The 11,798-nt window shown below is 35.2% G+C and overlaps 1 protein-coding gene across 3 annotated transcripts; it reads right to left on the bottom strand.

Annotated features, from left to right (window-relative positions):
• Nucleotides 1–247: 247 nt before the first annotated feature.
• LOC135665694 (AT-rich interactive domain-containing protein 5-like) lies at nt 248–11,648 on the bottom strand. 3 transcript variants are annotated; one of them, XM_065177317.1, is made up of 9 exons: nt 11,535–11,648; nt 8,786–8,878; nt 2,408–2,527; nt 2,307–2,337; nt 2,137–2,212; nt 1,245–1,311; nt 1,039–1,089; nt 798–890; nt 248–709 (listed from the first exon to the last, which is right to left on the bottom strand). In XM_065177317.1, the coding sequence occupies exons 2-9, from the start codon at nt 8,822–8,824 to the stop codon at nt 605–607; spliced, it is 582 nt and encodes a 193-aa protein (XP_065033389.1). In that variant the 5' UTR covers nt 8,825–8,878; nt 11,535–11,648; the 3' UTR covers nt 248–604. The 3 variants fall into 3 exon arrangements, with proteins under 3 accessions (XP_065033389.1, XP_065033387.1, XP_065033386.1); XM_065177315.1 differs by lacking the exon at nt 11,535–11,648 and having other exon boundaries at nt 2,429–2,527; nt 8,786–11,458; XM_065177314.1 differs by lacking the exon at nt 11,535–11,648 and having other exon boundaries at nt 8,786–11,452.
• Between the last annotated feature and the right edge of the window lie 150 nt (nt 11,649–11,798).

Below are 11,798 nucleotides of genomic sequence, written 5' to 3'. Positions count from 1 at the left end.
ATATCAATCGATAGGGAAGGCAGTATGACGAGCTCTTAAAAACATAAGAGAGATCCGAACAGAGATGTGGAATTTGAATCCACTTGCGCAAGCAATCGGCTGCATTGAGATGCAGAGGATTAATAGATACGAAAATGATGTCCTTTTCAATAAGCAGAAACTTCTTTTGATGCAGTCCAAAGAGGCAAAAACGTCAGCGCGTGGCAAAAGTCTATGATCAGACTATGACATGATGGAGAAACCCTCGTCATCAAAGTCCTTGTTTTCTTGAATCAGGATATTACAAGTCAAGATTAACGTCGTCAGGTTTCACTACAAGAGCAACAACACAAACTGTTTCGAGGTCCAGTTATCTATAAGAGTAATGACAAACAACTGACGAGTAAGACGAACACTAGCACGTAACTACGACTACCACCTTAGAGTAAAAGAGTAAGTTGTCTTTGCAAGTCGATAAGTCAGCATATCATTCAGTCTTTTTCTCACTTCAGCCTAAAGCTTCTATGGCAAAACCTGTAGCATGTGATGGATTCAAATTCGCACTGCTTGGTGAGGTCTAAGACATTTCAGCACTTGGAAAAGGGAGACCCTCAACTCTCTAGTGTCATACATCTGATTCATCAATTGGCGCACGAACAAATAGCTGGCCGTGTAAGGAAACTACTGCAGATGTTTGATGTGGATTGATTCGTGAAGGCAAGGTTATGACCTGGTTGAAAAAAAGGTTCCGATTTTGTTGGTAACTCAGTGAAAATATCATACAGTTTAGATCCCCTGGAAATAAAGTGTATACCAACCTTTTTAAAGGGGGTGACACCCCAAGGATTATCTCGCTGCTCGGGATCGCCAGAAATAATCAAACGTCCTGCAGGATCCGACTGAACTTGCACCTATGTACAACCAAAACTGACTCCATTATTTGTTGCATGTTGGTTTGCAAACAAGCTACAAGCAATGACCCATAACCTAAATGCTTTCAAACTAGCAAATTACAGTTAAAAAAATTCAAGAATCATGACAACAGAGTGCAGCCTGTACCTCTTCACGCAAAAGCCCAGGGACTAGGGCATAGACTTCAAAGAACTCCTTCTGCAGAAACAAGCATTAGTTTCAAGTACTCAGGAAAATCATAATGGTGCTATATGTTTCTGCTCATTATGTACATCTTCCCTGTAAATAGAAGCTGCTACACTGGAGACAAACAATAATACGAAAAAGGGTTAGAATCTGTTGCTTGCACTTACAGTCCTCAGAACATTTATCTTCACCCAGTCCGCAGGGGCACCAGCATCAGTAATTATTACATCCCCTCTGCACATAAAGAACACAATCTATAATCATTTATTGAGTGAATAACATTAGGCAACTAGAAAAACTGACAAAGGCTCATGCCAAACATGCAGCAAGGAAAAGGAGATCAAATTCAGATCAACTCCTCAAAGTGAATGATCAAACAATCAATCGAAAATCTAGTCCTTGTAAATTTTGTTTTTGTTTCTTTCTGGTGATATATGACATTAATAATCAAGAAAAGGGGAAAGATGGGGAAGCGGGGTAGGGGAGGGAGGAATGAGCACTATAGCAAGGTCATGTTCATAAAAAAGTCTGTTACCAAAACACTTTCTGCAATATCCTGTGGCTGTTCTTTTTCAACCAATAGGCATCAAAGAATCAGCACTGGTTATTTGCAACAAGTTTGTTATTTCAAATTTTGCAGATATACAAGTCTTGTCCTTAGTCAATATCTATGGTTAACCACAGTCCAGGTAAACATATACAAATTACGCACTCACTGTGACTCATCACATTCGCATACTTGAATTTGTTACGTGTGCATAAAGTAACAAAGCATATATAACGTCTCTTCTATTTTTATTTGAAAGTACATAATATAAAAAAAACTATGCAAGTCAACTTAGAGAGGTCTAAACAATGTTCCAGATGTCTCAGATTTTTCCAAGACAATAGCCAACCAAAATAAATAGAAAAGTTAGACATCAAAAGTACCTGATAACCTCAGGCATTCACAATTCTAGATTGTATACACAAAAATTTCAGTTTCTTGTAAAGTTGAATAAACAAAAACAAAAGTTGTCTGAGAAAGAAATTGCACAAATACTAAGAAACGGACTTAACTGTCGTTTAACAGGGTCTGTTTTTGCAACTTTTACTGCATCCTCTAGGGTTGGAGCTTTTCTCTTCTTCAATGTGCCTATACAAGGTAAAGTGATACAAGTAAATAGATGAACCCTTTTATTCAAGCAAAATGATCAACCTAAATAAAAGAATGCTCTTAAATTAGTTACCCCTCTTCATGAAAGAAAGAGAGTTCTTGTCCTACAAGAGAAAGAGTGCATCAGTATGTGGGGAAGACCATGCGTAGCACTTCTTTAGAATACATGCAAACCTTAATTATTGGATCCCCAACCTCTCCGTTAAGTAGCCGTTGTGCATGCCATCCCTGCATTGCTCGGGCTGCAGCATCCCGCCTAGCTCTACCAGAACCTGACCCTTGATTTCCACCTACCTATAATGAGAAATGATAAAATCATAAATCTGGGAAGGACTTACTGAATCGTACAAATTCAAACTTAGGGTAAGGGATTGTTTAAATAAATATAATTCATATGCTTATAAGACTAGATCTCAATAGTGGCAAAAGATCCATGTAACTGACCCCAAATAGCTGGGACTAATGGCTTTGTTGTTGTTGTTGTTGTTGTTGTATATGCTTATAAGACACTCAGCACCATGGAAGGACGGAAAGTCTGAATACCACTAAGAGTAATTTATGTTATTTGAAATTGACTAGTTCTAATTTGTGCATCCTCCAAGGCACAGTACACTATGCTTTGTATGCAAAAAAAAAAGATGATTATGTTATTTGCAACTGATTAGTTCTAATTTGATCAAGAATCCAAGGAAAGTAACTTGCCAAAGTATCATTATCAATGATACCTCTATCTCATCCAAATCATTATGTTCAGATTCAGTAAACTAATGAGAAACACTGGCAGCCAAAAACTTCTAACATGTCATCCACTTTAGAAACTAGTTGCTATATGATAAAAGAAAAATAATTGCTTCCTCTCCAAAAATTGGTAAATAACATATTATCAGAGAAATTTTCTCATATTCAAACTCAATAAAAGAATTAGTCACATTATTGAACAGAATTCCTGCTGATTTTGGCAAGTATTTATCTCTACTCGACCATAAATTTAATTGGATCTCTGCAGAACACTTCTAGACCACCATCTGTCACCATCTCCATCAGGTGTCCATTTAATCCTAAACAATTCATTTCCTCTGGACTCTTTTTCCCAATCCAAGGCCAATCATACCTGTTCCATCTACCATATTCTGTATCCGTTGTTTGAGCCCTTCACCCATCTTCTTCTAATTAATTTAAATCTTACTAACTGTGCCTTTAATTAGTGAAAGGACAACAAAAGGCAAGAGACTTGTTAACCTCTTCTCCATAGAGGCACTAGATCTCATATGATGAAAGTACGACACTAGAACATAGCTTTGTTATGTTCTTTATAATTATGCAGCTATATATGATAATTTTGCAATATGAAAATGAATGAGATGAGTCTTACTCCCTCAATTACCAATAATGAGATGAGTCCTTGTGGTTATAGCACATGAGGACCAAAAATTAGAGCATCTCTATTACCAATAATATTTCTAGTGACAGATCATCTTTTGAAATGTCTCCCATTCTTCATGATCATAAGGTTACTCACCAGTGAGAGTTTAGATAATGGTTGGAAAGTAGGTATAAAGCAAAGCCATCGCCAATAGCAAAAATGTGAGTAGAAGCAATAAGCACTTTGTGAACCACACTAAAAATATGATTGCAAAATACGTTTGTAATCAGTTAACATTATAATTATGATTTTGACAACATTCTATTTATGTAGCATTCATTGCCAATCCTAAACTCTAATTTTTTTTCTTAAACCATTCCCAAAAGCTTAACTTAATGTGAAGTTCTCATAAGCAATTCTCATCCACTAGCAGCTACATATTCAAGTAACATGGCTCATATGTAAAGGATGATCAGTCTTTTCTTTTCAAGACATTCTGAATATTTTGCTTCAACAATAAATATCAACATTACATATGCTGACTACTTTTCTGATAATGATTCTTATGAATTATGCTCCATGATAAGTAATGATCTTTTATAGATGCTTTTATTATCTATGCCATAAATGAGCTAAGAAATAAGCTTATTATCTATGCCATAAATGACCTAACAAATGAACTCAAATTCTTATGGTACATTTGTGAAGATTTATCAATTAGCATAATCTGATTTTAACCTCATTTTTTCTTTCCCAAATCTCTTTTGATTAAGTTTAATTACTTTGTTAAACCAAATTAGATCCTTTTTTAGTTCCTTTATTTGGTGCAAACATTCAACTCTATTCAGCAATTTTAGATTATAATACAACATCAAGGATCCTATAGTTATAAGAGGAACAGTGATCGGAAATTTTGACTTCCGTTGACCATTTCAATGATCAAGGTGATCCAGTCCAAACTGTGCTAGTGTTGCTATCTGAGTATACCGTTATGTCTTCCAAAAAAAACTACCTATTTTTATTACTTTCTTTAAGTAGTTAGCCTCCTGTATCTGTCCTTTAGTAATTAATGCAATCAATTTAATACTTTCTTTTACATTTGTTGTCAATGATTTCATGACTTGCGTTTGGTACCATTTAAGCACACAAATGTATATATCTTCTTGGTAGGTTAATTCCAATTTCTTTTCTAAATTGCAAGCAGTTTTTATGGAACTTGTAATGATTAGTCATATTTTTCGTTTAAGAGTTGTTTAAACAGGATGTTAAGATTCCAATCAGCCAATAAATGCTCTCTTAACTAACCTTTTTCTTCCAAATAAGAGCCCTCCAAGGCAACTCATAGGGAATTAAAAAAGTTTATTGTGCTATTTAACATTGATTCAGACATCTGCTAAATCCACAATAAAAGTCTCCAAATATGCAATGAGAGAGCACACCAGAGGCATTCGATGAAGCTGGTAATCATTCTAATCAGGATGTTATAACAAACAACAAACCAGTACTTCACAACTTGCTATGATGATCCACACTAATTACAAGCTAAACAACCAAATAATATAAGTAAAAGTTGCAAATTAAATTACCAATAGATCCTGAAAGATTAGATCTGGAAACCAACTTAAGTAAGAAATATGGACCTAATATAGCATATTAATTTCACATTCTTATAATGTTCAATAAGTTTTAGTTGATATCTAGCTGTAAATTACTAGATATATGATGCTCAATAGAGATCCCTGAGGGTCTACATAAAGAACTAAATACCACCTCACTTCTGCACCAATAGTCACCGAGATCGCCTTAATGTCTATTATCTTTTTGGATCAATCAAAAGGACCATTCTAAGTTGATAATGGGTCCATCAAATCATCTCAATCTTCTGATAATCATGTGATTGGAAATAATCTTCATCCTCTTCCACCTTTAGCCAAGGTTAACTAAATTCTCAGATCACACCCTATGGGTCGTGTCGGATGTGTGTGCAGGTCAGGTGCTCAGCAGAATCTATACAACTGTACATTTTTCTAAAGCTCATTTTTCCTGTGAAATAAGGATAGGTAGCTGGCCTCATGCCAAACCTTTAATTCATAGTAAAAAAGGCATGCTTTAGAAGCCAGAATACAATCCTAAAAAAATAGCCTACCAACTCAGAACTCAAGCCGTAATGTGAACGTGCATCTTTTCCAGGATGTTCAGATGCAATCTACTATTTTTTAAGACCACAGCAATATATTATCAGACTATTGTTGATTATAATATACCCTTTTATTTTTATCAAGTATCAAAGAAAGAGATAAGATAAGTGAACTAAAAGATAAGCATGCTTAATAGCTAAAGGACCACCTCTTACAAAAAAGATACAAACCTTCCTTGATTCTCCCACATCTTACAGAAAAGATAGTTGCTTCCTCCTACGCGTACTAACATCTGCACCCATTTCCATATCTGCCCCAGGCTACTTATCTTTACATTCTTTATTTGGTGCCTTTTTTGTCTTAGTACTGGGGTCTTCAATGCTATCTGGATCTGAATCTTTCAGTATTAAAATTTCCTTTACAGTCTTGGCTTTCTTGCATTTTTCCTACTACTCGGGACTTTAAAAGTTTAAACAATCTTGATTTGATTCTTTCAGTATTGATATTTTCCTTTACAATCTTCCTTTTTTGCATCATTATCTTTAGCACTTTCCAGAAATAACATGGACTGAAGTACATGATAAATAGCATCTGCCAACCAAGAATACATCATCTTTATCTCAGACAATGCAATAGCTTAAGTTGATACTCTCCCAGAAGTTTGCAGAAGATTGAGCAACCAATATCAGGAATTTATCTACGCTTCATTAAATTGTTGCAACCTTGTTGTATTGGACACTATCATGGTTTCAGGTTTTAAGTTACCTAGGTGTAATTCCAGAAAATAATCTTCTCTTACTCCAATTTTTTTGTTAAGAGATTCAGTAACATGGAAATTTTATTGCTGTCTCATATAACAGTTCTTGATACATTAGTATCAGCTTAATTGGGCAAGAAGCCTCTGGCCTCTCCTTTCTTTCACATAAAACCATGTCTTAACCCAAACCATAGAACAAACAAATAATAATAGGGCAATTAAATAATCATTAGGATTGATCTAACTAAGAAAGTAACCACAACCAACATAATTGGGTTCATTTCTGCCAGACCAAAAAGGAAATCATAGAAGGCAAGAGTATGAAATTAAACAATCTTTATTAGAAGCCATTGTTCTGGAGGATAAGACAATAAACAGCAAGAAGAGTTATCAACCAATAGCTATGACAATTTTTTCTAAACCTGTCATAATAAAGCTTACCAAAGAAACCAAAGACCCAGAGCTCAAAATTAATTAGACAAGAACAACGATTGCAGCCAAGCAACAAATTGAATGAATATGTCTCGAAGATCCTATAAGCAAACTCTTCTTCGTAGTTCATGATACTATTGGAGTTCCTTAAAACTATAAAAAGAAATTACTTAGATAGAACCATTTCTTCGTCTAAAACATGGAGACATCTTGATCCAGACTAGAGGCCACAATGGACCCTTGATTTCACATATAAATGGTGTCCCTAACCTGCTGTGTCTCAATGGTTCAGATTGGATGATCTCAGTTGGGATATGGCCTGGAACAACTGTCAACAATTCTTTTAATCTTACTCAGTTGTTCTTGAACCATGATTTGTTATTAAGGATACCACTTTTTACAGAGTTCAATGACGGCAAAAGGTCCATATAGCTGACCTCGAATAGTTGAGATGTCCTAGATGTGTCATTGTAGTTGTTGTCATCATCCTTGCACCATGGAACTCACTTTTTCAGGGGGTGGATCACAATGCCATTGTTCGCCCTATCCTTGCCAAGTCCATCATCCCATTTTGCCAGTAGCTTAAACTGACTGAGACCATTGCTCCAATGACCTATGCCAGATTGCCAATGATGAAGTAGGCAGGGAAGCCCACCTTTTGGCTGGTGAAGTGGCAAGAGAGGGAGAGCAAGAAAGAGAGAGAGAGAGAGGCTTCCACTTTTAAGCATTGTATACATCAGGTTGCATGGCCTTCCCATCTAAATGTTCACAAAGTTTGATAGCCCATTTCAGATTTCAACTGACTTGTGCATCCCAGCTGATTCTAGTAGAGTGGATTTCCTGAACAATCCAAATGCACAAACTCAGACATTGACAATCACAACCAGTCTGTGGAGGTTGAGCACTTCAAACGTTATGAGTCACCTTCAACCCATAATAGGGTGTGGCTTATTGAAGCAAAATCAAATTGGTGCAGTCCACTCTTAATTGAAGGATTTATTTTAATTATAGTTAATGATTAAGTCTACTCTGACCTCGTTTCATTTTGGTAAATATCTTCCATTTTGTAGGATCTTTTATAGTTCATCATTTTTTTTTTCAATGCACTGTTTAGACAGCCAGTTACCTAAAAAGATCTGAACGATTTATGACTAGGTTGAATTGTCGTCTCAACGGCTAAGTAATTCACTTGTTGCAAATGTTTCAACTTGTAGCCAAAGATTATAATTTAGAATATTAGCATTGGCATCAAAATCGGGATTGTGATTCAGTAGTGACAATAGATTCAAGATTAGCATGATCAACTGGATCACTAGATCAATCAGAGGGCATGAGAATACATATCAATCTAAAAACAAAAAATATAAAAAAGAAGCAAGTGAACACTGCATGACAGAGGTACATTCGGTAGAGTGGCACAGACGTAGCTAGCGATGGATTGATGTAGATTGATTATTGGACATTGCATGACAGAGGTACACTATCTTAAAATGCACAATAGTTGGCACAAAAAATAACAAACCACAGACCCTTAAAAACTTGACTCTTATGAGAATAAATTATGAACACAAATTTGATGTGGAATTAACAGATAATATAATCTCAATATGTACATTCGGTAGTCAGAAAAGATCACAATATACAAAACATGTCAAAATACTTGACCTTTAGAAGAATAAATCATGTCATTAAAATGAACCTCAATAAGTTGAATATGGTGATTGAGAGTAACAATAGATCTTATGCACAATGCTTAACTCCCTTATAGGTCACAAGAATAATAAATGTATGAACAATATGCCTTCATCCATAGGTTTACACCGTACAGGTTTTACATTCAGAGAAAAACAATGAAATTTTACCTGATTATCAACACTCATAGATCCTGGAAGATTTGCCATGGAAAATTTTAATTCACCAGTTTGGATCTTATGTTTCTCGTACTCAAGGAGTGCCTGTATAAGGGTCAAAAACAAGAAAACAACAATGCACATAGAGTAATATTGACCAAAAATGCACCTTTTTTTTATATTTGCTGAAAACGGCAATTAAACACCAAAAGGAATTTTATTGTCAACATTTATAGAACTGCATCCATGCTAGTTTTATGGCTACCACTATCCCAAGTTAAAACTAAAACTAGGGAACTGAATGATATGCCTCATTGCACAAAAATGGATGATATTTTCTTTTATTTAAGCATTAATTCAATTTTCAAGACACAAAACTATATCCATGAAGCTAAAACAATTGAAGAAACTTTTAATCACTAGTAAAATATAAGCATAGAGAAATTGGAGTTATTAAACTCCAAGATTTGATGCCAAAGTCCTCGAGTAATTAAGTTAAAACAATAAGAAAACATTAACACTAAGTGCATATCTCTGCAGATTCACTCTCTTAAATTGTTATGTTAATCTCATGATTTTCCATGCCAAAGAAGAGAAGACGAGTAAAAAGGCACCCATTGAAGTATGTTGTTCAATATATTAAAGTACTCATGCCATGATGGAGTGTCGGCTCATGTTGTGTAAAAGCATGACCAGCACAAGCCAACTGGATCTTACTTCAGTTTAATCTTTGTTTTCTCCAATTTGATGGTGATTGGCGACTTTATACTTCCTAAAAGAAGATATCTAACTGTTTAAACAGAAGAAAGCATTAAAAGTGATATGATAAAAGAAACACTGGAGGACCACATTCATCTGAGTTGGCTCAGCTTGCTCCTAAGCCAATTCATTTATTCAAAAGTGCAGCCACAAAGTAGGTTTCTCGGACAATGGAGCACCATCTTTAACTTCTAGAGTTCCCGACACAGGGAAAGGGAATGTTCCACTAGTATATATAGACCCAAGCTCGAAACACAATATAGACCCCAACATTGAGTCCACACTTTTGCATGTTAATGCCACCAACATAATCTTTCTCAAAAATCCACAAATGTTGACTTCGGACCAACATTAAGTTCACTCATTTTACATTTAAGTTAATGCTGCCAACATATTCTTTCATACATCCAAGTGATCCTCTTAAGCTAAATATTAGTAGATCAAGATGGTACAACTAATAGCAATACATTCTAAAAAAACAAACGCCACATGATACTTGCGGAAATTGTTCTTTGTATGCCAAGTGAGCTAAAGTCAATACAAACTCTAAACTACAAGTTTGGGAATAATTACGATGTCTACTGGAAGCCATATACATGATGACAAAGTGGTCTTCTAGATATATATTGAAAACACTAAGTCATGAACATCATGGTTAGACATAGCAGGTAGGAACACCTTGTGTAAACCATAGTTGACTATTAAGAAGCACAATGAAGAAATCTTAGATTGACTATCAAGCTTTAGCAAATAACATCAAACCTTTTTGCAGATAAAGAAGAGAATTGTACAGAAGTGTGAACCCTCACAGATACAACTAAAAAATAGTCCATAATGTCCCATCTCCATGAATAGTTGGGACACGATGGCTTACTCTTTTTGTACATCTAAGGGGGTTTGCATGTCTGTGCAACTCTATTATGTTTTCTGGAACACTACAAATTTGCCGTAGTTGTAAATGTGTATCTGCGACGGTCACCATTTGTCATCATTGTCATTGTAGGTGTATATCTGTAAGAGTCTGGGATAAATTTTAATTTCCCAGACCCAAACATCTACATATTTACATACTCACAAACAAGGTTTAAAATCTCGGTTCAATTTCGATCTCAATTGATGACTGAACCAGAAAGTATCGGTAAGGATCAATGTAATGAAACTCAGTATGGGTCAATACCATCTGGGCCAAAAAGGAAGAGAAAAGAGGATGGAGGATGGAGGATGAGGCAGAGGGAGAGGCAAAGAACTGGTTGAGAAAAATTAGGAGGCAAACATTCCAACACGAGGAAGAGATTAGGCAGAGGAACACATGAGAGATACAAAGAAAGAGAAAATAGGAGAGAGAAAGTGTGACAGGAGAGAAGAAAAAAAAAGAGAGAGTTGTCATACTAGTACTGGCTGACAAGCATGGTTTTTTAAACCATGCTTACAAATATGAACATATATTAATGTTAACTATAAGGAACACACAATACATACACCAAAAATGTAAAGGATATAAATGTACAAGCAGATAGCAGAATATCCAACTACTTGTCTATTGTTGAACAACCAGTTTGAGCAAATATTGAACAGTCTTCTACACCAACCACACAATGCACGAGTGGGCTTTTAGATGCCATATTCCATAAACATATTTAAAAGGACTTTGACCCCTTCGTAGCATTTAGAAAAAACAAAAACACAGTACTAAAAAAGCTTGCAAGACAAAGATCGGTGCAAAAAGGTTATTGTTTGACAGCTTTTCAATAAAAAAACATATAGACATGGCCCACAATACTTTGTAAAGAAAAAATATTTTAGTCTAAATTATACGCAAATATTTGAAATTTTACAAAATAATTCCTTCACTAAAAAGCCCCACAGTTGATAGGCAAAACAGCTTTTAATCATCATGAAGAATTATGCAGAGTTGAGCTCTGAACTACTTAGTGAACATCTAAAGCAAGTTGCCAAGATTGATGACAGTAGATTAAGGTAATATGATGATCTAATGCATTACCTTCTCGAAAAAAATTCGAAATGACCAAGAAATTGTTGTACAGGTCCTGCATAGAAAGTGAGATCTATTAATACTTCATATCCCCCCAAGAAAAACAATGCTTTTCCACTTGATGTAGCAATACCACACTCCTAGACAGTTTGCTGCTTATATTTTCCTTGTGAACTTTTAGCATAATCATCTCTGTAGTTCATCTATAATATACTTCATGTAATAAAGGCAAATAAAAGGTACATTTCATCAGCATAATCATCTCTGTATTTC

This window comes from Musa acuminata, unplaced genomic scaffold (genome assembly GCF_036884655.1).
Source record: "Musa acuminata AAA Group cultivar baxijiao unplaced genomic scaffold, Cavendish_Baxijiao_AAA HiC_scaffold_1035, whole genome shotgun sequence".
Lineage (NCBI taxonomy): Eukaryota > Viridiplantae > Streptophyta > Magnoliopsida > Zingiberales > Musaceae > Musa > Musa acuminata.
Note: the sequence above shows the minus strand (reverse complement) of the source record. Positions and strands in the feature narration are given on the sequence as shown.